General features: G+C 42.6%; 1 protein-coding gene across 1 annotated transcript in view; it reads left to right on the forward strand.

Annotated features, from left to right (window-relative positions):
- The window catches only part of myo9aa (myosin IXAa), a 204,572-nt gene that overhangs the window by 164,614 nt on the left and 13,525 nt on the right, over positions 1-26,433 (forward strand). Inside the window, 15 exon segments of the mRNA XM_084337743.1 lie at positions 347-469; positions 4,143-4,292; positions 8,118-8,422; positions 15,512-17,518; positions 17,717-17,816; positions 18,106-18,321; positions 20,454-20,551; positions 20,780-20,910; positions 21,224-21,447; positions 21,725-21,841; positions 22,626-22,814; positions 23,321-23,371; positions 23,787-23,898; positions 25,672-25,733; positions 26,019-26,211. Of these exon segments, the coding sequence (XP_084193869.1) occupies positions 347-469; positions 4,143-4,292; positions 8,118-8,422; positions 15,512-17,518; positions 17,717-17,816; positions 18,106-18,321; positions 20,454-20,551; positions 20,780-20,910; positions 21,224-21,447; positions 21,725-21,841; positions 22,626-22,814; positions 23,321-23,371; positions 23,787-23,898; positions 25,672-25,733; positions 26,019-26,211 (4,078 nt within the window).

The raw sequence follows: 26,433 nt of genomic DNA on the forward strand, positions 1-26,433 counted from the left end.
TAGCTTTAAAGATTTACTGACTTTTGTTTGGTTTTGCACTACGGACAATAGTGAGGTATTCTTAGTATTTAATTGCAGACATCTTGGTAGATTGTAATCAAATAGCAGGTGATTAACATGAAATGATAATCATGGCCAATGAGCTCTGGCATTGCACCATATTGTATTGCAAAACGCGTTATGATAATACTAATGAATATCAGCGGTTCAGCACAAGACACTGACCATATAGGACAGAAGTCTTCTTGCTACCAAGCTATTTGTGGCACACATGACTCAAACACACACTACAAATCTGTGAATATGTCACTGATATTTCTCACAAAGCCTCTTATTTCCATGGCAGGATTTTGTCCGTCACTTCCGTGTACTGCTCCCAGAGGGTTCCAGCTCCTCCCAGGAGAGCATCCAGCTTTACCTTGGCCAGATAGACCTGGCACAAGACGGGTACCAAGTTGGCAGAACAATGGTATTTACACTCCTCTTGATTGATTGATTGATTGATTGAACATTTTATTAACAGATTGCAGAATGGGTACAGTACAGCTCAATACACACAATTGTTAAGGGGATGCAGAACATTGGATTATCGACAAAACCTTACTTGGTCCCAAGAAGAGGGTCTCGTTTAATAGGAAATGTATTGTACATTGGAGGTGGTTGCGTTAGGACATTTACAGGGGCCAGTTTCGAATTGCAGTCTCTCGTAGGTGTTCTTTGAGAGTGTTTCTGAATGTGGGTAGGTGTAACTGAGGGGTTACAAAACCCTGACTGTATTAAAGATTGTGATAGATTAAACCACTGCTAGGTATGTACTTTAATTACTGGCCAGACAGTACATCGAATAGATATGGTGGACACTCATAATAACACGGCATTGACAAAGAAATAGTATTTGAGGGTATTTTATTATTATGCAACATTAGGTTACAGAATGAGAATTAGGGTCGCGCTTGTATGGCGAAGAATATGCATAAAGTCAGTCAGTAGCATAAGTCACTGGGAATAGAATGATTCCTACGATGGGTACTAGGCTGACGCCACCTGGAGTATAATAGCAATTATAGAGGGCAATGCTGGTACCGCCTGGAGACACTGGGTTCCTCCCAGAGTTGTAAGGTCTGGAGGATAGAGGAATGTTCGGATACTCAGTCTGATTCAATGAAGAATAAGGGGGTTCACGTACAGAAGCCAGTCCTTGTAAATCCAACGATCAGCAACAAAAGCAATAACTGTAATCCAATGCTCGATAGCAAACGATGATAGCCAGCTAGCCTCGGTCCATGAGGCCAGCCCGAATGTAAATCCTCACGAGGTTAAATCCCAAACGACAGTGGAAATTAACGATGCTCTTCTCCGGGTAACACGTTCCACAATCAATATAATCCAACCGGTAATGGTTCTGCAATCGCCGCCGCCGGTTCTCCTGTGCACATGTCCAGCAGGTTCTCCGACTAGGCCTCCTCGTGTGCTGGTACTAAGGTATTTAGTCCACGCGCACTGGCTAAGGTCCACTAGCTAACACGAACGAACCGCTGGGTAATGCTACACACGAACGAACTGTGGTTGGCACGATATACAATAAATGAACGACTATTTACTTCACATTAAATTAGGTCGAAATTGACGTTACTGCATTAAACTCTGACACTTTACTATTCAATTCGCACGTGGTTCTCAATGCTCTGTTAGACGCACTGCCGCTCACTTCACCGTTACCGAACACGAACACACTGCTGTGCGCACCTGCGCCGTATATATACTTAAGTGATTATCTAGTCCCAAACCTCGGTTCTTGTCTGGAATCAATACGCTGTCTCCGGGCATGTTACGACATGCCTGGGTTCGTCTTTGAACCTGACTTTGGGGGCTTGCGGGCTGGCGCCTACGGGCGTTATCCAATAAGGAGAGCGAATATTACTATGGTTCGAACGCAGGTTTAAAGGGATATACAGTGTATATATAAATAATATACAATGTATATAAAACAATAAATGTAGATTCTCAGCTTTAATCTGGCCCTTCACAACAGTAGGGATTCACATTCCTTTACAGCTTTGGGTAGGGCATTCCACATTGATGTGGCATAATTGCGAAACGTGTTTAGTCCCTTGTTTGAGCCGAATCTGGGTTTAACATGATTTGTGGAGCTCCCTCTGGTGTTGTGGTCGTGGTATTCACTGACCTTTGGGAAGTATTTTGACATGTACATGGGTACCTTGGTCGTGTAGTGTATCTTGTAGACCAGGCCCATTGCAAGTTGCTGTACTCTGTCGTCTACTCTAAGCCACCCTAGGTTGTCAAAGTGGGCAGGGGTGAGGTGGGTTCTAGGAGTAAGGTCAAGCAGTAGTCTGACCAGTTTGTTTTGAGATGTTTGTAATCTTGTTTTTAGCGCTTTTGAGGTGCTTTGGTACCATGAGGTGCAAGCATAGTCATAGTACCCTTGAATGAGTGCTCCTGCCAGTCTTCAGGGTATTTTTGTTTACCAGAGAGGAGATGCGGTACAAGAATCGAGTTTGTTGGTTGACTTTTTTTTTATTACATTGGATGCCATTTTGTCACAGGAAAGATTTGCCTCTAGGATGGAACCTAGGTATGTAATTTCATCTTTCCTTGTGACAATATTGTCACCCACTGTAACTGAGAAGCCGTCGGTCTTGCTGAGTTTGTTATTTGAACCGAAGAGAATGGACTGTTTTACCCAGGTGTAATGATAGTTTGTTATCAGCGAGCCAGATGCAGATTTTGCCTAGTTCCGAGCTGAGGGTTTTTTCAACCTGTAACGTGTTCTTGTCAGAGACCAGCAGGGCTGAGTCGTCCGCGAACAGGAACAAGTTGCAGTCACAAGCTGACTACATGTCATTTGCATAAATTAGGAACAGTAGCGGTCCTAGTATGCTTCCTTGTGGAACACCACAGTTCACTCGTCTCTGTTTCTCAATAGGGTCATGCTGTCCTCATAGTAATTTAGGACGAAACCCGTCCAATCTTTCGCCGTCGACCCCCACAGCCGTAGCTGCAACCACTTACATCACGGCTCTCATCCACATTCATTCATATGCTCCCCCCGCTATCTCCTCCCCGATTTCAGAATCCCGGAAGTGTTGCGGTGGTCTATAGGGCACCTGGGCTGTCCAAAGAATTGCCTGACTGGAAATAATAATAATACACAGCATAGAAAATAATGGGGAATTTACAACAAGGGTATAATGGGATCTCTGAGGAAGGGAGCTGCCATTTTCCCCAGAGGGAGTGGCAAGCTTATCCAGCTAACTTAAGTAAGGCTGCGCAGGAGCAGGTTCAAGTTTATCGATGTGTTGCTATAGTGATTTAGCCAAACTTGCTTTGTGGAACCGAAAAGCTTGACTTATGTCAAGTTATCCTGAAAATTATCCAGCTAACTCAGTTAGCCACGTACGAGGAACAGGGCCCAGATCTGTAAACCAAATGTAAACAAAAGGATAGTAAATCTAAAACACAGAAAGCTAAACCACATGGCACTGTAGATGATATTTTTTCATTCTCATTTTAAGTGATTGAGCTCTTACTACGACGACAGATTACGAGCTAAACCCAAGTTTAAAGCATATATTTAAGTTGTAACAGGTTTATTTACATTTGTATTGCTTGTAAACTATGTCTGTGTTTTGAGTTTTACTATTTGGGTTTTTCATGATGCAGGCTTTGTTCTGCGGATATCATATCCACAGGCTAAATATAGAATCAAGAAAAGATGGAGACAGAGAACCTTGTGTTGGTCATCATAGCCCTTGATGACATACAACACATCTTCTGTCTGAGTGAAAGGATGTCATAAAGAATGTATAAGGCCTGTGTGTCTACAGTATGAATGAACCATGATAGATGGAGGATGCTGTCTTGCTGTATATATAATTAGAGGGCCATGCTTGACATTCCTGTGACCATGTATCTGGCTGGGGGATTCTTAGGTGTGTGTGTGTTGTGTGTGAGCATAATGTGTGTGTGTGTGTGTGTGTGTGTGTGTGTGTACGAGTCTGTATCTTTTCTATGTGTCTATATTGAGGAATGGGTCATCCGGCATGCAGCTGGATGACTCATTCCTCTGTACGTGTGTGTGTGTTTGTGTTGCCCTCTGACCTCCTTGTGGCCCCTCCCCTCAGGTGTTTCTGCGGGAGGTGGAGCGTCAGCGCCTGCAGGCTCTGCTCCATGGGGAGGTGCTCCAGCGCATCGTCACTCTGCAGCGTCGCTTCAGGGCTCGGCTGGAGAGGAAACAGTTTGTCAGGATGAGACAAGCCGCCACGTACATCCAGGTACTGTCTTTTACATTGTCAGCACTGTTCTTTACATCCGTACTGTTCTTTACATTGTCAGCACTGTTCTTTACATCCGTACTGTTCTTTACATTGTCAGCACTGTTCTATACATCAGTATTGTTCTTTACATTGTCAGCACTGTTCTTTACTTCAGTATTGTTCTTTACATCATCAGCACTGTTCTATACATCAGTATTGTTCTTTACATCGTCAGCACTGTTCTATACATCAGTATTGTTCTTTACATTGTCAGTATTGTTCTTTACATTGTCAGCACTGTTCTATACATCAGTATTGTTCTTTACATTGTCAGCACTGTTCTATACATCAGTATTGTTCTTTACATCGTCAGCACTGTTCTTTACATCAGTATTGTTCTTTACATCATCAGCACTGTTCTATACATCAGTATTGTTCTTTACATCATCAGCACTGTTCTTTACATCATCAGCACTGTTCTTTACATTGTCAGCACTGTTCTTTACATTGTCAGCACTGTTCTATACATCATCAGTACTGTTAATTACATCAGTACTAGGGGTGTAAAGGTACGTGTATCCGTACAGAACCAAACTAGTTTCAGTGTGTACCGTACCGTACCGAACGGCTGTGTAGTGTACCGAACGAATACAACGGTATGTTAACCACTAACGACCGCCCACGGGGGCTGTTTTTTTCACAATCTAATATAATTATTATTATAATATCTTTTTATTTTTTATTTTTTACAAGTCGATTATTAATTCCAATATACCGTAATTCCTCTAATAGTAACCGCGGCTTGTATTTGTTTCAACTGTAGCGGGTACCAGGCTTGTATTAGGAGGAGGCCTGTATAAGAGGGAGGCCTATATTTCAAATTTTCAAACGGATCATAATGAATAAATCAACATTTTGTGTCAGTTTGAACCCAGTAAAATGTACTGGGTTCATTTATTGAAACCAAGTACTGTATGAAATAGTAAACAGTGCAATTACAGGTGGTCACTGGTCATTTCAACGTTTTCAAAGTGAAATCAAGTAACTAGCTCAGTATGCAGCTCAGTATATTAGTAACCCGGCTTGTATTAGGAGGCCGGCTTATAATTGCTTAGCTCACGAGCGCACCCGGCCATTAATAGAGACCCGGCTTGTATTTGAGACCCAGTTACTATTAGAGGAATTACGGTAGAATATTTGTTGACAGGGCGGCTACGTGGCGTAGTGGGCAAGGCGCTCGCCACGAAATTCTGGAGACGCTGGGCTCGTCAGTTCGAGCCCAGCGCTCCACATTTGCTTTCAGTTTAGCTGGTCGTTCATACTAATACACATTGGCCGTATTAGGGGGTGGGAAACTGATGGGTGGGGATCGGGCGTTGTGGACAGCGACTCCTACAGGTCGGTTGGTGCGCCTGCGCAGTAGAATCAGGAAGTGTCGGGGGCAGCGTGAGCCTCCCACGCGTTACTCCTCGCCACTGAGAGATCGAGCTGCGCAGGTGAAAAGATGCGACTGCTGTTACCTCAAGTACCGGAGGGGACTTGTGCTATGTATGACTTAGTCCACATTGCAGCCGGCTTGTGGGAGGCAAGAAACAGCGTCCGTGACAGGGGAGGGTTGAATTGGATGATACGAAATTGGGATGGGAGAAAATATAGAAAATGGGAGAAAAAGTGGATAAAAAAAAAAAATAATATTTGTTGACAGCCCTACAAGTACAATTAGTTACTGCACACTACATCAGCCCTGAGTGGAACATGGAAAGCCAAACTTTCCCCCACTGTACCGAAAACCGTACCGAACCTTGACTTCAAAACCGAGGTACGTACCGTACCGTGGTTTTTGTGTACCGTTACACCCCTAATCAGTACTGTTCTTTACATTGTCAGCACTGTTCTATACATTGTCAGTATTGTTCTTTACATTGTCAGCACTGTTAATTACATCAGTACTGTTCTTTACATTGTCAGTACTGTTCTTTACATCATCAGTATTGTTCTTTACATCGTCAGCACTGTTCTTTACATCATCAGTATTGTTCTTTACATCATCAGTATTGTTCTTTACATCATCAGTATTGTTCTTTACATCATCAGTACTGTTCTTTACATTGTCAGCACTGTTCTTTACATCATCAGTATTGTTCTTTACATCATCAGTATTGTTCTTTACATCATCAGTACTGTTCTTTACATTGTCAGCACTGTTCTTTACATTGTCAGTATTGTTCTTATCATCAGTATTGTTCTTTACATCATCAGTACTGTTCTTTACATCATCAGTATTGTTATTTACATCATCAGTATTGTTCTTTACATCATCAGTATTGTTCTTTACATTGTCAGCATTGTTCTTTACATTGTCAGCACTGTTCTTTACATTGTCAGCACTGTTCTTTACATTGTCAGTATTGTTCTTTACATTGTCAGCACTGTTCTTTACATTGTCAGTATTGTTCTTTACATTGTCAGCACTGTTCTTTACATTGTCAGTATTCTTTACATTGTCAGTATTGTTCTTTACATTGTCAGTACTGTTCTTTATGTCATTTGGGTTGTCATCTCCTCAGCTCTTTTTTACAAGGAAATGGGGACGGGTCTTAGCACTAGTTCCAGACTAAATATGTAGGAGAGTACTTCTCATCTCATAAGTCTTTTATTTGGTCGTTACGGTTACTCTCAAAGTAACATTTTTAACCTATTCCATTCTGTCCAATTATGTGCTTGGTCTGATATTTATGAAGTAATTAGCATTACTTTGCTTACATATGCATTCTTTATTTAGAATCAAATGAGAGATTCCAAGGATTCCATTTTCCTCATTTAATACCAAGAGGGTCTCATTTGGAAATATAAACACAATTCTGCACAGCCATACTTTGTTGTCCTTGAGCTTTTATTATATCGTATCATAGTTGTGTTGAATGGTGAGCCCCATGTCGTGTATGGAATCGTGTCGTGAGATAAGCATTATCATCCCTAATTCACACACATCCTGAAAACCCTTTTACTTCTGTTAATATTTTCAGATTCTGCTCCACTACCACATTAGTAATGGAACAACGATAAAATCATGTGACATAGGATGATTACCGGTAATCATACAATAATAATTATATATACTGCACTATATACTATTCTATACACATGATTCTCGATGCTTGTGAATTCTCTCCCTAGTACACGTTACCCTCTATTTCAATGGCTGCAACTGCAATAGCCGCCCCACAATGGAAGCCCTTTGAAATGTTTTCACACGTCTGCAGAGCAGGACTTGCTCTTTACATTTACATTTACATTTAGTCATTTAGCTGACGCTTTTATCCAAAGCGACTTACAAGTTCTGTACGACAAGCCATCAGGAAGGGCACAACTCTATCAGCTGAGCAACAATGTTCATCAAAGTGTTGAGTGCTACAGTGTAGGTTAGTTTATTAGGACAAGTGCATGACAGTACGGTTAGTTAGGGTTAGATTTTTTTTTTTTTTTTTTTTTTAATTCAGATAATGGTTGAAGAAGTGCGTCTTTAGTCGACGGCGAAAGATTGGACGTGATTCGGCTGTCCTAACTGGGGTGGGTAGTTCATTCCACCATTGTGGGGCAAGGACTGAGAATAGGCGACTTTGCTCTTTGTAGTGAAGCCAAGTTAAAGTGTTTTAATAGTGCCCAACAACAGAGACACTCATGGCAAGAGTGAAAAAAGGTAGTATTCACAGAATTGGGGCTCTAAGGCTGTATCGCTATCCTTTTATTGGAGCTATTATTTGGAAAATGATACAATATATTTCTGTATCATAAAAACAATAAATACATCCATCATTCAACATTGGCATTCTCTCTTCACAGCAATGGTGGCGTATGTACCAGTCCAAAGAGGAGGACGACTATGACCCCAGTGTCCAGGAGGGGGCAGCCTTGTGTCTCCAGACTCACTGGCGGGGGTACAGGGAGCGCCGGAGGCTCAGGTTGTGGAGGGAGGCTGTCCTGGTGCTCCAGAGAGCATGGAGGCTATGGCTCTATCAGCGTGACATGGCGGCACTGGTTATTCAGTCTGCCTGGCGCTGCCATCGTGCCCGAGAGGCCTACCTGTGCCTGCGTGGCACTGTACTACAACTACAGGCTGTGGGCAGAGGCTGCCTGGCCAGACGGAGGTAACCACCCTTCAATTAGTTAATTGTCTTTGTCTTAGGTTGTGTTGGTGGTAGTAGTACTAGTGCCTGTGTATTCTAGTTCTGAAGTTATAATCTACAGCCTTTAGCTTTTATTATTATTATTAACCTTTATTTAACCAGGAAGTTCCTTGAGATTGAAATCTCTGTTCCGAGGGTGACCTGGCCTAAGACAGTTTGCCAGTTACAGTTTAAAATGAAAATAAATAAACACACAGACATACATGCATCAATCACACAAGGAAGAGCCTGAATCCGGTTAAATTAAAACGGGTGCAATTCTTATGGACCTTTTAACATGGCTTTACATTTGGAGAAGGAATTCCCCCCCATTCAGTAAGGACTAAGGCCCCTTGGAACCTGGTTGGAATGAAGCTGAATAGTGCTGGAGGTCTGTGTCAGGAGAGTTTGCCCAGCATGGCCTTGTACACAAAAATATCCAAATGACATCTTCTGCTTAGTGATGGCCAGTTGACAAAACCCTAAACCATACAATAATAAGTATGAGGATTAGTAATCGCAAAGCACTGTGGTATAGAGAATCTAAGGTGAATAGTACAAGATGCAGCCTGCATCCTGATAATCCAAAACACTTAAAAAGGTAGCGTGTACAAGTTATCTTAATAATCTGGCTAACATGTTAAAACAAGCCTTATTTTGAAAATAAAATCTTATCCTTGGTTTCAGCTTTTTCACAAGATTTTCAATGTGTACTTTGTTAGAAAGTTTGTAAGAAAGAGTGCCCATTTTGAGTGTAAAGATTTGTGCTATCTGAGAATTGGAAATGCATCCTAGAAAATGTAATGAATTTGGTTTTCTTAGTATTGAGAACTAACTTGAATTGTTGAAATGCTATCTGAAGTTCCTTAACACATTCAGTGCCAGCTATTAGACGGGTCCCGTTGTAGCAATGCCATGCTTTAAAAGATAGGAGTGCGTCACCTTGTTTGTAGAGCTAAATCTATATTCTATATTATAGCTATGGATACAATACTATGGCCCATTTGACATCAACTATCTATCGTTCAATATGTGAAAAAGAATAAATGTTTTCATCCATACGTTCCTGTGTTATACCGTGGTCAATATAAGTATAGTTTTAGAGTGGTCTGGGGTAATTCCCGAAAGGCTGAGTTATAGCCTTACACGTGAATTCTACTATAAGCTTGCGTTTCTTGCCTGGACACACTACTATTCCCAAATCAAATGTATATAATAGGTATTATGTTTCATCATGAATGCATGAAGGGGGGGGGGGGGGGTGTTTCTGATTATTTTATTGCCAGTAACGGCATTCGTATTGAACACTAAAAACGCTGATCAGCTCGAAAGCATTGCACGATCAAGCTAGAATTGACATCAGATAGTCCTTACCTGTGATCGGGAGTATTCCAAAAATAATATTCCAATTGTTTGATCGCCATCTGGTCCATCCGATGTCCATTTGGTCCACGACATAACCCACCACAACATATGGATCAGGGATATTTGACGCTCTTCAATGCAACCGGGAGAATCGCTCGACTCGCCCGACCCAGAAAACTGCGCCCGGAGACATTTGAGTGTAACACAGGGCAAGATACAAGGTTACAAAGGGTGCTCGATACCGCCGTCTAGCTGGATGCGGCCGGTATTGCACTTTGGCGATCTCAGACTCATTCCCTATGGTAACACCAAGGTCCCTGGATGAATAATGAATACAAATATCTAAAAACTATCAAATAACGTATATATACGTGGTTGGCGTTCAAAGGATGGCGCCCAATAACATATATAAACGCTGTTGGCGGGGAATGAGTTAAAGAAGAGGCAATTAGGTATGCCACCATATCATCTGCATAAAGGTGAAATTTAGCAGTTTGCAAGTACTTCTCAAAATAAAAATAAATTAAATCGAACCTTGGGGAACACCGTTGAAGATCTATAAAAAAGTCTGAAGACCATCTGTAAAAACACATTGTGTTAGATTATTCTTGAACCAGAGTCAAATGCTTTTGACAAATCAACAAATAAAGGTATTTATTAGATTGGATTAAAATGTATTGTCACTACACGTATGTACAGTACAATGAATAGTACAGTACAATGAAAATGTGTTCGCATCTGCAAATGTAACAGTAAAGTGCATTAACAATATACATTTAAATGTGATATATATAACAAGCTACTGAATAATATATGCTAAACTGATTATTATTGTATATACATATTCCCCTGTAGAAGACTTGATAAATCATGGTAAGTTAGCAATGTAAAGTATGTTTGGCTGTGGTTACCTTTTCAAAAAGGTTCTAACATTTTTATGAAAGCTGAAATACATCAGCCCCCGAGGTTCAATGTGTTATGATTTGTGCTCAAACAGGCTTGAAAAGCAGATGACGTATTTAAGCATTACATCACGCGACGGAGTGTGTTATACGAATTAGATCACGCCTAGGGGTGGTTGTTAGGCCCGACGCGCAGCGGAGGGTCGTTAGACCCCCCCTAGGCGTGATCTAATTCATATAACACACGACTTCAAGTGATTTAATGCTTTTATAGAATGGCCGAATTCACCCAACCTTATTGCTATACAATAAACACACAGTAATTGAAGCATAATGGAGATTTATTCACAAAACCATCCACAGAAAAATTAGGTAAAAAAAAAAAAACGTGCCTCCGTGTCTAGAAGCAGAGGGAGGTGCTACAAAGCATGCCATCTAACAACAAACGTCATATAAATCCCGCGATTTATTGTTTTGACAATGGGTCATGACAAACCAATTACATAATCCAACATATGTGTAACGAACTAATATTACATCGGTCCACGACCCGATGGTTGGGGACCTCTGCTATAGAGCCACACTCCGTTTACAGACTTTTGGAGCGTGTATATTATGCAATGAGACTGCCAGCCAGCTTTTGCGCAACGGAGAAATACAATTTCAATTGTGACGAGAGAAGATCATCTCCCGATTCAGATACAATTTTACACACACTGTTCCAAAGATATTAATGTTTTGCGGCAAATTTTCACCCTGCAATGGATTTAGGTGCGTCTCATCTCTCCTCTCTCATGTTGTCTGTGCTTCTCCTCTCCGGCACCCGAGACAGAGAGCACTCAGCCAGTGGCCACTCCCCTCAGACACCCGACACAGAGAGCACTCAGCCAGTGGCCACTCCCCTCAGACACCCGACACAGAGAGCACTCAGCCAGTGGCCACTCCCCTCAGACACCCGAGACAGAGAGCACTCAGCCAGTGGCCACTCCCCTCAGACACCCGAGACAGAGAGCACTCAGCCAGTGGCCACTCCCCTCAGACACCCGAGACAGAGAGCACTCAGCCAGTGGCCACTCCCCTCAGACACCCGAGACAGAGAGCACTCAGCCAGTGGCCACTCCCCTCAGACACCCGAGACAGAGAGCACTCAGCCAGTGGCCACTCCCCTCAGACACCCGAGACAGAGAGCACTCAGCCAGTGGCCACTCCCCTCAGACACCCGAGACAGAGAGCACTCAGCCAGTGGCCACTCCCCTCAGACACCCGAGACAGAGAGCACTCAGCCAGTGGCCACTCCCCTCAGACACCCGAGACAGAGAGCACTCAGCCAGTGGCCACTCCCCTCAGACACCCGAGACAGAGAGCACTCAGCCAGTGGCCACTCCCCTCAGACAGAGAGCACTCAGCCAGTGGCCACTCCCCTCAGACAGAGAGCACTCAGCCAGTGGCCACTCCCCTCAGAGGCAAAGTTCTGTAGTTTTTCACACAGCGAGGAAAATAATAGTCGGGCAATCTAACAAGAATTAACATGTATTTACAAGTGTGTCGGTGTAATGGTGAAGTCAAGTGCTTTGAGCAGAATAAACTTATAACTAGGGCTGTCAGTTTATCGCGTTAATTAGATTAATTAATTACACAGCAAATTATCGCGTTATGAAAATTAACTCAAAATTAATTACATTTTTTTTTTTTTTTTTCTTTTTTTTTAAATAACATTTTTTTTTATCTCATTCATTCCATAAGAACGTAGAATACACATTACAGACTTTTTTTTATATGGTCCATTTGCATGTTCTTGGTATCTGATTCTAGGGACATCTATGGATCTCAGGGAATGTATTCCCAGTGTCCGAAATACTGTGTCTGTTACTAGGCTTGAGTAAATTGTAATGAACCAAATGAGAATATCAATACAATTTTTTTTTTATCTTTGACTGTGAATAACACTATGCTCAAATTGACCAGACCTGAAAAATCTAAGCAAATTAATAGATGGAAGATGATTAAACAGAAGGTTTTGTAGATACAGTACTGAATTCTGCCATCCGGACACATGCAATTTGAAATATGATTATAGAATATAGAATATCAGGCATAAAATGGTTATGCGATTAAAATGCGATTAATTAGATTAATTAATTACAAATCCTGTAATTAATTAGATAAATTTTTTTAATCACCTGACAGCACTACTTATAACTTATATTATATGTTACAGTATATAAAAATACCGTTTTACTTTTGTGCAGTAACTGAAGCTGACACACACCCCCTTCCAACATGCCTGATTGTTATGCATTTTACTCTGCCAATTGGCGACCCAATAAAAACGGGTCCGCGACCCATTTTGGGTCGCGCCCCTAAGTTTGGGAAACGCTGAATAGTAGATCCAAGTCTGAGAAAAAAATTTTTAATCGACGGCCATTTTTTATTTATTTTTGTCCGCAGTTTTTATTTTGTTTCCCATGGGTCATGACTAACCAATTACATAATCCAACATATGTGTAACGAACTAACATATTCCAGTTGACTGTATCTTTTTTGGAGGATTCGTTCAAAGACTATTCATACTTCCATTTGTCTATCTATGGCGGACTCATTCAGAAAAAGTTATTCGGCTAACTTGACTGTTTCAGCCAATCAGAATCAAGATATTTGCATGCCATTGTATAATGCTGCATAGAGTCCATGCAGAGTATTTGGTCACAATTCAGTATACAATCCGTTTTTACACACTATTCATAATGTACCCGCAACTAGTCTCCTGGGCCCTCATTTATCAACGTTGCGTACGCAAGTGTGGGACTTATCAATTTGAACGTGTGCTTGACTTTGTGCGTATATCTACGCTCAGCTCTGACCGTGCGTACCTGGCGCCCGGCGGTAGAATATGGATACTGCAGACGGACGGCATATGCTTCCATCAGTTTCATGCATTAGTTTCAACGCGGAAATAAGCTTTTGTTCATTAGTTTGACTGCCGTGTTCTGTATGAGCCCCGTAATTCATTATAGTTAATTGTAAAATAGCGACAGTAGTGTAATTATGGTCAAAACACTATAAATAGCATTTGGAATAATAGGTCTTTCCTTCTGAATGAATGCAGCATGGTTTATATATAGCGTTATCGGAATATATACGGGGTGTACTGACTGCGCTCCGCATAACTCAACTCGTTATTATTTTGCGCATAGATTGCAGAAATACAGGAACGTTTTGATTATATTTAAAAGGCTTTGCCATTGTTAAACGAAATAAGTGGAATTTCGAAGCTGTAAGCAGAATACAAGTCATATGACCACCCACGATATAGTGTTCTTCCCCCTTCCTACTGTATAAGAAAGAATAAAAAACGCATTGCAACGAGAACAGAGGTTATTTGTTGAGTTTGTGTATTACAAAACCCTTGCAATAAATGTGTCTTAAATTAATGAAAAGCATACATGCTCTGGATATACAGGTAGCATATCGTGTGGGTGATATGACGTGTATTCTGCTTACATAACTTCGAAATTCCACTTATTTCGTTTTACAATGTCAAAGTCTTTTAAATATAAATCAAAACGTTCCCGTATTTCTGCAATCTATGCGCAAAATAATGAGTTGAGTTCTAACAAAGAACGTATTACATGCTCGGTAGGCTGATACTAGTAAACTGTAAATAAGATAGCCTGTAACATTATAAAGGATAGGCTATAATAGCAGGGTCTTCCCAACCTTTATTCCCCAGAGCCCCACAATTCCTGGGAGACATAGGAATATGATATGATATAAAGGTATACTGCTCCGTCAGCGAGGAGATAGCCCACAGTGGATAGCCATTAAATGCCATTTGAGAATATAGGCTATTAATGCAAAACGACGGCCTATAGCCTATACATATTATTTAATGTTTTCATAAGGGTAAAGATACAACAGCTAGATTAACGATCAAGTTAGTTTACTGTGCAGTGCCATGTGTTATTATATATGCGCAAGTTACTGTTGCATAATGTAGGCTATGGCTGCTATTATATGTAATTCATATAGGCTACCTAATACCGACAACAAAATAGATTGTATGCTTCTACAAATCATATTATACCCGGTAGCCAATCGAACGAAATTAATAAAGGCATTCATATTCCAGCATGGTTATAATGACACACCAACGCCAAACAGTGGTTAACGGTCTTTATTAGTATTTTGAGCTGTCCAGGCTGAATTGCGCGTCTTAGGGAGTCGTTGATATCTGACATCACTGTGTACAAGTCCGCCAGCCTGTCCCGTATTTATCCCATAACACGCGTTGTGTCTTCTTGGTTCGACAGCGCCTCCGTGAACAATCTCGCTCGTGGAGTTTCTCAGAGTTCGCTCGGGTCAGTCCATTATTGCACATCCCATGGGGGGTCTTTCATTACCATATATGGATAATCATGCACGAGCATTGACGGTAAGAACAGATGGTATTTATCAATACGGAGTGTGCGTAGGACCCGTGTACGCACGGTTGATAAATCCCGATATTTCTGTGCGTACACACATTCTAAATTCCGTGTGTCGGAACGGAAATAGAACACTTTCTACGCATTGTTGATAAATGAGGGCCCTGGTATTGATGTGTTAATTATGTACACAACCAACACAAAGTAGCTACTGCAGATTCAGCTGAGCTGAGGTAGAGCGATATTTTCATTAGGCTGCCACTGTTGCTGTACACACTCAGGAAAACATTTAGCTGTCTCTGATTTCCAGAAGTGATAGTTGAGGAAGTGTTTTGCATGGTGACCTGCCGAGTTGTAAAAATCTTTCTTTTGATTGACAGCTTCAGGGAGTTGAAGGAGCTGAGGGAGCGGGAAAGGCAGGAGCAGGAGCTCCAGAATGAGCAGATGAGCCTCTCGGCGGGGGAAGAGGAGCAGGAGCTCCAGAATGATCAGATGAGCCTCTCACCAGGTGAAGAGGAGCAGGAGCTCCAGAATGAGCAGATGAGCCTCTCACCAGGTGAAGAGGAGCAGGAGCTCCAGAATGAGCAGATGAGCCGCTCACCAGGTGAAGAGGAGCAGTCCCCAGCGAGAATCACTGGCCTGGACCTGAGCACATGGGAGGACCGCTCATACGAACAACGAGAAAGGAGCCTTCAAAGGCTCAGCAGCCAGGAGGGGGCAATAAAGGATCTACAGCAGGAGGGACTAGTAAGAGCAGAAGGAGGCGATGCCAAGCCTGAAGAGGGCTCGGGCAATTCTGAAGCACCGACGATAAAGGATCTACAGCAGGAGGGACTAGTAAGAGCAGAAGGAGGCGATGCCAGGCCTGAAGAGGGCTCAGGCGGGGCACATTCTGAAGCGCCAGCTTTAACCTCCACCACCACTGTGGTGGTGGTGCGAGAGAGGACCAGGACTTTAGATGAGCCTAGCCAGAAAACCACCAGAGCCAAGAGGGAGAGTCGACGGATGAGGGAGCTGGAGCAGGCCACGTTCAGCCTGGAACTCCTCAAGGTCCGTTCCACCGGTGGTGGTGGGGCCTCATCCCCCTCTGAAGAGAGGCGCTGGTCTGCTGAGTTGGTGCCCTCTGTCACCCCACCTCTGCGCTCACCCCAGGGTACCCCCGATAGCCAGAGCTCCAAGGGCAGCTTTGAGCTTCTCAGCATGGATGAGGAGCCACCAAGGGCAAGGCCAGAAAGTGTCGACCTTGAGGAGCCTTACTCCCCTCTCCTTGCTTCAGTAGCTTCAGAGCTGGACCCCCCTGTGGAGGTCTTCTCTACAACGGACAAGCCAGGTGAACTGCCCAGGGCTGGTGTTTCTGATGTCTTCACCCCTCCAGGCAGCCCAAGCCAGGCCACATTGGAGCCAGCAGCTCCCTCTCCCACTCTTCCGCCCAAAATCGAGAACTACCTCCCTACCTTCTATGTTCCAGCCAGTGAGGGCAGCTCAGTTATTACCCAACGTCCTGCCAGTGAGCCCCCACAACCCTTAGAGGCCCCCTTCTCCACAGCTACCACCACCACATCCACTACCACAGTTACTAGGTCGCTCAAAGAAAGGCGAGAGTCGTCACGGCGACCGGTTGTGGTGGTCATCAGTATGCAGAAGGAAACCCCCCTATGTGAGGAACTGAGTGGTATGGTCCGTCCCCCAGTACAGGTCCAAGATAGGGCAGCCCAGACAGGGGAGTTGACCCCATCTCCACAGCAACCTGGCCCTGTCCCTGTGCCTAAAGGTCCTTCCTCTGTTCCTGCCCCCGTGCCTCCAGCCAACCAGGCTGTACTGGAGAAGCTAGAGCGACTGAATGAAGAAAAAGAAGAAAGGCAGCGTAGCCAACAGCAGCAGAACGAGAGGGAGATGATGGAGCAGATCCGACAAGAGAAGGAAGTACTCGAGAGGCAGCGCCATTTATTCGCTCAGTACGAGCGGGACATGTTCGAAAAGCAAAGGGGAGAAGCCCTGCATAAGATACAACAGTGCCGGCAAGGTGGGGCCACTGCGGGTCAAGATGTTTCTGCAACAGCCACCACCCACAGGCCCCATAGACCCAGTTCACTGCTGATTGAGAGAATACCAGGTCCCCATACCAGGACCCAGTCAGACTCCACAGCCCCATTAGAGCCATCTAAACCCCGACTGCCTCCTCCACTGCTCTCTGCCCCAAAAGAAAGGTCCAAGGAGGGCAGGCCTGTCGCTGATGGCTGGGCACCCAAACTCACGCTAGAGTCCAGAGATGGAGGAGGAAACAGGGGGAGGGCCTCTAAGAAGGCACCACAGGCCACAACAGTTAGCATGACTGACAAGTCGGCAAAGATCTTCTTTTCGCCAAAGGACAGGGTTACATTTTCCAAGTGAGTATTTGAATCATCATGCAGCTGTGCTTGTTGACCATCCCGAAACAAGGCATGCAAATTGATTTACTGAACTGGGTGTAAGAGTTTAATTAATAGAATATGGTAACTTTTGTAGCCGCACAATGCTCTATTGGGAATATCTTATAATAATATAAATGTAACATTGTAATTTTAGTTGTCCATCTTGTGTTTCAGGTTTGACAAGGCTACCGTCTCTCAAGACAAGTCTGTAACCATCCCCAAAGAAGGACCTCCATCAAGCTCGAAGCCTTCTAAAGGACCAAAAGCTCGTGAGGTGGGTGGTTCTTCAGTTTTTGTTTGCCTATATTGAAAACATAAAGTACACATTATGATGGTGTGTGTGTGCGTGTGCGTGTGCGTGTGTGTGTGCGTGTTGCAACTTGGCAGGATAGCTACCCAGTTTAGAGAAGGTGGCATTATTACACAATACGTTGGAGCTGCTCACCCAGGGAGCCATGTGAACAATAAGATTTTCTTCAGTTTCTCCACAGGCCACTGAAGGAAGCAATGAAGTTTAACAGTGTTTCACATGTCTTGTTATTATCACTCTTGGTGGACCCCAGGTTGGCCGAGCGGGCCACAAAAAGAAGGCCCGAATGGCGCGGACGCGCTCCGACTTTCTCACCCGAGCCCCCATCACCTCGATTGGGGGCGAGTCTGACGAGGATGATTATGACGGCGACATCCCCCTCACCCCCCGCCATTACACCCTACCCCTCCCCAAACAGAACTCCACCCAGGCGGGCTTAGGAGAACCCTGTTTCAGTGACTCTGAAATGGTAAAGGGCAGCAACGGCCTTCTTATAGCTTGACACAACTAACCCCTTCAGCAGAGACTGCATAGATGTACGCTGCACTCCTTACTGACTCCAACCGTTCTTCAACCAGATTTTCCAATTTTCTGAAATGTATTCTCGATGATACAAAGCAAATGTACATTCTGAAAATGTCTGCTTGTATGATGTTTGTGAAGTGGAACATCATTATCATTCCTATCTTTCATTTATTTATTTTCCAACGTGAGTTTTGAGCAGGTATAAGTGTTGGCATGTATGAGTATTAGTGCTGTCAGGCGATAAAAAAATGTAATCTAATTAATTACAGGATTTGTAATTCATTAATCGCATTTTAATCGCATAACCATTTTAGGCCTGATATTTTATATTCTATAATCATATTTCAAATAGCATGTGTCCGGATGGCAGAATTCAGTACTGTATCTACAAAACCTTCTGTTTAATCATCTTCCCTTTATTCATTTGCTTAGATTTTTCAGGTCTGGTAAATTTTTGCATGGTGTTATTCACAGTAAAAAAAAGAAATAAAAAAAAAAATGTATTCATATTCTCATTTGGTTCATTACAATTTACTCAAGCCTAGTAACGGACACAGTATTTCTGACACTGGGAATACATTGCCTGAGATCCATAGATGGCCCTAGAATCAGATACCAAGAAAATGCACACAAAAAAAAATATATATATATTAAATGAATTTTTCATAACGTGATCATTTGCTGTGTAATTAATTAATCTAATTAACGCGATAAACTGACAGCCCTAATGATTATATAACATGTAAAACGGCACCCAACATGTTTAGCCATATGACCTTCATTAGGCATTATAACTTAGTGAATTAAGAAGCTTGACATCACCCATCCATCATAGATACAGGATAAACCACTTAGAAGTATGCTTTTCTCTCAAGTTTACCTTTACTAATATTAACCTTGTTATCTAATCATTGTGCTAACATGACTTACGCACAAATCCCACCAGGCGCGACACGGGCGAGGCGGGCGATCAGCGCTTCACTTTCGCTCCCATGTTCCCACCAGCCGCACGTGGGCGGGCGACTCGCGAATAAAATCGCTTTGGTTGGATTCGGAGGCGTGCGCCATCATGCGCATTTTCACAGAAATACACTCAATATCTGCATTATTACCACACATATAGATGTTGTTCGACCAGCTAATGTGTCTGTATGATCTTTCCCAATACAAATAAACCATACTATACTTTTTCAGGAGTACAGTCACACTGATCACCATTCTAAAATGAATTCTAACATTCTAATTAATTATATAATAACTGGTTATACATGCAAAATGGACAATAGAACACTGGAACTGGAAATCTTTAAAAAATCTTCAAACAGGGACTGACTTCGCATATAGACTAGGCATTTACAGCTGTTCCAATGTAAATGTTCCTTCCTCCGTGCACTTTCGCCCGCTCTGAAGTCGGACTCGGTGTGGACGGCCACGCGCGCTGTTCTCGCACGAAACCAGCATGTGCTTACGTCCGTGCCTGGTGGGATTCGTGCGTTAGCCTCTCTTCCATCCTTTCTTTAACACTCCTTTCCCCTCCTCGCTGCATTCTCTATGATAAATTAACAATCACCGCTCGTTAGTATGACATCTTCTCTTTCAGCTTTAACTCTGCTTACCAGGCAAGCCTTGGGACCCTCGGTAAAAGGTCATCACTAACCCTTGACCTTTCCCTCAGATCATTCTCTCCTTCTGACTCTTTGATCTCTGCTATTCTGTTTCTGTGAACTACATGAATTGTCAATTGTGTGTCAAATGGTTGCCAACTGTCTAGGTACATCTAAATAAGGACTTGCAGGTTCTTGTTTACACTTTAATCAATAGCTCATATGACAGTTGAACACTTTGCAATGGCATGTTTCGTTTTGACAATTTGTTTTACTCTGAAGTAAAAACTCCCAAGTGTAGTTTTGTGAGTGTTGTTTACTCTATAATATGTTGCTCAGATTATGTGGTGATGCTGCCATCTAGTGGCTACACGTTCAGACAACAAATCAAATCAGATTCTAACAGTACATACAGAAAAGCAGTTTATCCACTTCCTTTGCTGACATGTTGTGTTACCCACTGACATTTCAGCCTACAAGCTCTGAGGAGCAGAAGAAGATGCAGAAAGCTATGTCATCTGGTGATTTGGGCAAAGTGGACACACTACGCAAGAACTCACAAGATGGAAGGTTTGTCCTTTAGAAAATGTTCAATATAATATTTTTGATACAAATTGTACCACTGCATGTTAGATTGTTTTCACTGACTTTGGTTTTTCTTCACCAATAATCTATAGTGCTTCTCAAAATAGTTTTATCCCTATTAAAGTTTTCTAGGATTTTTACTAATCTCAAATTACAAGATGGTCTTCTTATAGTTTGATCACAAACCTTAAATGATGTTGTTTCGTCCAACAGGGTTCGTGGTAAAATGCGTTTCTGGCCAAAGACCAAGCAGGGAGAGAAGAAAACCTCCAGAGAAAAGCTGCTGTGTGGGTCTGACCCCCTCGATGGAGACTATGGAGACGCTGGACCGCTGCTGGGAGAAGGTACCCGATGAAGCCCTTCCTCTGAGAAACATTGTCATAGATGGGTTTGGCTAAATAAAACACGGGTCTATTTTGTGAGGACATCACCTTTCAAAGGCCATTCCGCCCGACTGTATTCACATTATCATAAAACATCTCTTACTGTAGGTCAAGGTTTGTGTTTATTATTGCTGTGACGTTGAATTCACCTATTGGAAACTCAGCTGAACTATAAATACCTCACAGGTTCATCAGGAGTCTTTCTTCTCCTCCCCTCTGTGTTGAAGCACAGCCAGTCATGTGTGACTAACTCTTTCCCCGCTCCTCTCAGCAGGTCAGGAGTATATGTCTCCTCCTCGCAGCCCAGACCTGGCAGTGGAGCGAGGCTCCAGGGAGTGGAAGGAGAATAAGGAGCCCTCTCCCAAGGTGAAGAGCAGGCGCAGTGTCAAGATCAGCAGTGTGGCTCTAGATGCCGCCACCCAGTGTCAGAATGACTCACTGCAGATCATCACCTGCACCAATGACTACCGGAGCATGAATGACTTTCTTATGAAGAAGGTACGAGGATTCTCACTCTCTCTCCTTTTTTTTTTTTTTTTTTTAGTTCACATGCACCGTAAGTCACATTATACTCACTACAGCTTCCAGGGGGGAGATCCAGTACATTCTGTCATAATCTTTAATAAAAAATTTAAAGCATTTGTGATTAGAACACAAGTATTATGCCTCTTCTTTTTTTACTTGGCTTGAGCTTTGTAGGGTTATGCCATGTGTGTGTGTGTGCGTGTGCGTGTGTTTGTGTTCTCCCTAACCTGGTTGTGGTGTTGTAACCCAGATCAACGATCTGGACACAGAGGACAGTAAGAAGGACACTATGGTGGACGTTGTCTTCAAGAAGGCCCTGAAAGAGTTCCGCCTCAACATCTTCAACTCCTACTCAACGGCTCTGGCGGTTAGTACAATATATCAACACATTTACCTACAATTTAGAAATGACAATCATTCACAATTAGTTTTAGGAGATCTCCGTAGTAATTATAATAACAAGGACACACAGTGTCTCAGGGTGCTTTCACTCCTGACTTGTTTAGTCCGGTTCAGTTGAACCCTGGATCATTGACCCATGTGGTGCGCTTCTTTCGGCTCGGGTTATTCATTTTGCTGCTAGTAATAAAAATAAAAAGACAGCCAAATAATGTTGCGATACTAAACAAATACCTTGCATGCAGAAGTCGGGTGAGGCGACAGGAGCATAGACAGTGGCATAATTAATCATTGAAAGTCGATTGGAGAACGTATAGTATTTTATAGCATTTGTAGCATAATTTTTTTGCACATAATGGTCGTTGGATTCAAAATGATGTCCAATAAAAGACTGACCTGCTTGATCACATGGCTTTGTTTAAAAAGTTTGGTTCGTTTGTCAATTGGCAATGTGAAAGATAACCGAACCAATAAAAACTGCTACAAAAGTAACAATTTCACTTTTGATTCGGACCATTTAAATTAACTTGGACGCAGCAAGCCCATAGACGCAGCAGCCTTAACTGGTCTTACAACAGGTGCAATGCTTGTGAGCCTCCACTAGGGTCAGAGTGGCTAACCAAGAGTGACAGCGCGAGTCAGTTAGTTGGTGACATTGCCAGTTTCATGATGTGATGCTTTGCATCTAAAAAAAATAAAGCAGACCACTGACCCCCAAGCTCTTCATATCTGCCCACCATCATGCTCCCCAGATGGACGATGGGAAGAGTATACGCTACAAGGACCTTTATGCTTTGTTTGAGCACATCCTGGAGAAGACCATGCGCCTGGAACAGAGGGACTGGAGCGAGTCGCCCGTCAAAGTGTGGGTGAACACCTTCAAGATCTTCCTGGATGAGTTCATGACTGAGTACAAGCCCATGGATAGTACTCTCAGCAAGGTACTGTCTGTTACCACACAGACCTCAGACCAGCCACCAGACACATTCAACATTGTAAACATACTGCCAAACTTTCAAAAGAGGGACAATGTTTTATTTTCCTAATAATTACATAATAGGATTCCCAGCATACATTTTTGGATAGTTTACGTTGAACAGGTTCTGTGTTTTGAGTCTATTGACCATATTCACAGCAGCCATTTTGTTCTTGTGTCATGCTCAGGTTGAATCTGAGAGCAAATGGCAAAATGGCTGCTGTGTGAATATGGTCAACACAAAGATGTGGTCAAAGATCTATAGGAACGTGCCGAACGTCTGTCTTAATGACTTATTTTTAGCACATTATATCTGTCTGTGTTGTAGCTTGTTGGGTCCTAGGGGATTATTTTACCTCTTTCATCCATCTGTCTTGTAGCTTGTTGGGTCAAGCTTGTTTCTTTAGGTGTAACATTACAGCTATTGACATATACAGCAGAACATGAATGTGTGACCTTTTGTTCCTACAGCAGGCGCCTAAACCTGAACGCAAGAAGAGGAGGAAAAAGGATGCGGACATCGTGAGTCCCTCTTCACTTTTTATTCTTAGTTAAATCTTCTTAAATATGATGAATTGAAAATGGGGGACCCTGATGTAAACAAGACGAAAGTCTTTCTCTGGTCTGCATCCCCTTAACAATTGTGTGTATTGAGCTGTACTGTATTGTACCCATTCTGCAATCTGTTAATAAAATGTTCAATCAATCAATCAATCAATCAATCAATTAGTTGATCCTGTTTAACACAAGGCTTGGTTTCTTTTCTAAATATAAACCCAATAGCCCATTCTCCAACGCTTCAATAAATCAGCCCGTTTGGAAAGATAACACAGAAAATGTACTAGGTGGCCGGGATGGAATTGGGTCGGCTGGGAAATTAATTAGATGGAATTGTCCATGTGACTCCAGTATCCTCTGTTGCCCTTTTATACTGTAGGTAGAGGAGCACAACGGCCACATCTTCAAGTCCACCCAGTACAGCATCCCCACGTACTGTGAATACTGCTCCTCTCTCATATGGATGATGGACCGTGCCTGTGTCTGCAAATGTGAGTGTGACTCACACACATATGCACACGACTGTGTACATACACAAACACACAAACACACGCGGCACACACAAACATGCTGCGGCACACGCGGCACTCCCTCCGGAGTGTGTGCACTGCAGAGGTGTCTGGTTTCGCTCTGGAAGAAGCTCTCTCTCTCTCTCTCTCCCACCCCCCTCTCTCTCTCTCTCTCCCACCCCCCCTCTCTCTCTCTCTCTCTCTCCCCCCCTATCTCTCTCTCTCTGTCTCTCTCAGCAGACTGTGTGGGCTGACTGTCACTCAAAGTGCTTATGGGCGGAGCCAGGCCATAACAGCCTGAAATCTTGAAGCTGGAAAATGATGGTTTTGAGTACTTGATTAGAAATATAAAACAATGCATTTAAAAAAAAAAAAATACGTACAGATGTCTTCAATAGACTAACAGGAATTGTGTAAAGTTGCCCAAATAGTGCTAGGAATAGCAGTACATAGCCCCTTTAAGCCAAAGCATAATGTTATGAATGAATTATTTAATTTTGAATGTTTACAAATACAATTAAATAAACAAACAAACAATATTTCGATTTTTTTTTTTTTTTACAAATACACAAACGAAAAAGGATAGGTTTGAAGCCAAAGGCTTATCTAGAGCAACCTACCCCTAATTCAAAAAACTAATTCAAAAAACAAATTCAAAAAAGTTAGTTTTCAAAAACCGATCCCGAAAAGAACAAAAAAAGTTAAAGTTTGCAAGATAAAACAAACAAACAAACAAAAAATCAATAATCAACAAAAACCGTTCCCAAAAAGAACATAAGCCAACATAGGAAAATCAAAACTTAATCTGCAATACCTGAGTTTCATGGTAGAGAAAAACAGATTCTACATGTAGGTTAAATTTGACTATAAGATTCTAGAACCCTGTTTTTTTAAATCTTAAACTTAAAAATACTCCTGCTGTTTTTTATTTCATCCGGTAGATTGTTCCAGAGTTTCACTCCTTTAACTGACACAGACATACTTTTAAGTGTGGTTCGAGCTCTAGGCTGTTTCAAATTGAGTGCTCTTCTTAAATTATACCTCACCTCTCGTTCTTTAAACAAAATTTGTAAGTTACTTGGCAGTTGATAACTTCTAGCTTTAAAAACTATCTCTGCTGTTTTAAGGTCAACTAAGTCAAGGAACTTTAATGTTGGTTGTGTACTGAATTGTGTTTGTTGTTATAATGTATTTACTGTGATGCACTGGACTGGACTGCCAAAAAACACATTTTCCAAGTCTAATTCATGCATCCATTCACACAGCAGATGCACAAGCATTCACATCCACATCCACACATTCACAAGTCACACACACACACACACAAACCACTCTTGCGCACACACACACACACACACACACACGCACGCACGCACGCACGCACGCACGCACGCACGCACGCACGCACGCACGCACACACACATACACACACACGCCAAGTGGCACATCAGTCATCTGTTCACCCTGGTCTTGGGAGAATGAAGTTCCGCCCTCCTCATTCCTAATCAGATTGTTTTCAACTGGACTCATGAGTTCTGTGGCTTTCTCTCTCTCTCCAACAACAGTTGAGTTGTCCTTTCTTGGCACAGGATGTTTTCTTCAGGGCAGCCAACGCTGCCTCTAACTCTCATAACCACAGTCAGTTAGCCCAGACAGTTTGTTTTTCTGATTTATTAAAAAAAAAAAAAAAAAAAAAAAATGAAAGTAATGTCTTTCTGTGGACAATTGGTCTGACTTCTGCATGTGTCTCTCCAGTGTGCCGGTACGCTTGCCACAGAAAGTGCTGTCAGAAGATGACCACCAAATGCAGCAAGAAGGTAAGTCAGCCATATTGTGGCCACAATAACATTCCATGACTGATTGTGTTACAGTAGGTGGAGTAATGTATGAGTGAGCCTGGGAGAAACCCTAGTAGTCTATCCCTTTCCTAAGGCAATCAATTGTAGTCCTCATCAGACAATGTGGTGGAGTATTCTTCTCAAAGTATTTGAACGTCAAACTGTGATTATGGGTCTGAGTGTGTCTTGTGTTTCTGTGTATGTGTGTGTGCGCGTGTGCACATGCTAATCTGATTGTACGAATGTTTTTGTGCCTGTAAACAGTTCGACCCAGAGCTTTCTTCCAGACAGTTTGGCGTGGAGGTTTCTCGCCTGACCAATGACGAGAGAACGGTGCCCCTAGTGGTTGAGAAGCTCATTAACTATATTGAAATGCATGGCCTCTACACTGAAGGAATCTACCGGAAATCTGGCTCCACCAATAAGATTAAAGAACTCAAGCAGGGACTTGACACTGGTATGTTATGCAAAACGGCAGAGATAGTGGTGTTATGCTATGGTGACATGTTTCCAAGGAGCACATAATCTATACAATTAAAAAGAATTCAAGGATCATAAAGCATTACTTTAGAGAAGTACAAATTATTGACAGTGTGTGTCCTGCTGCTTAATTAGTCAATTGGGAATTAAAGCACAAAAGAGACAAACACTGAGAAGATTAATACTCAGTGTTAATTGG

This window comes from Notolepis coatsorum (genome assembly GCF_963971535.1).
Source record: "Notolepis coatsorum genome assembly, chromosome: 20".
NCBI classification, from domain to species: domain Eukaryota; kingdom Metazoa; phylum Chordata; class Actinopteri; order Aulopiformes; family Paralepididae; genus Notolepis; species Notolepis coatsorum.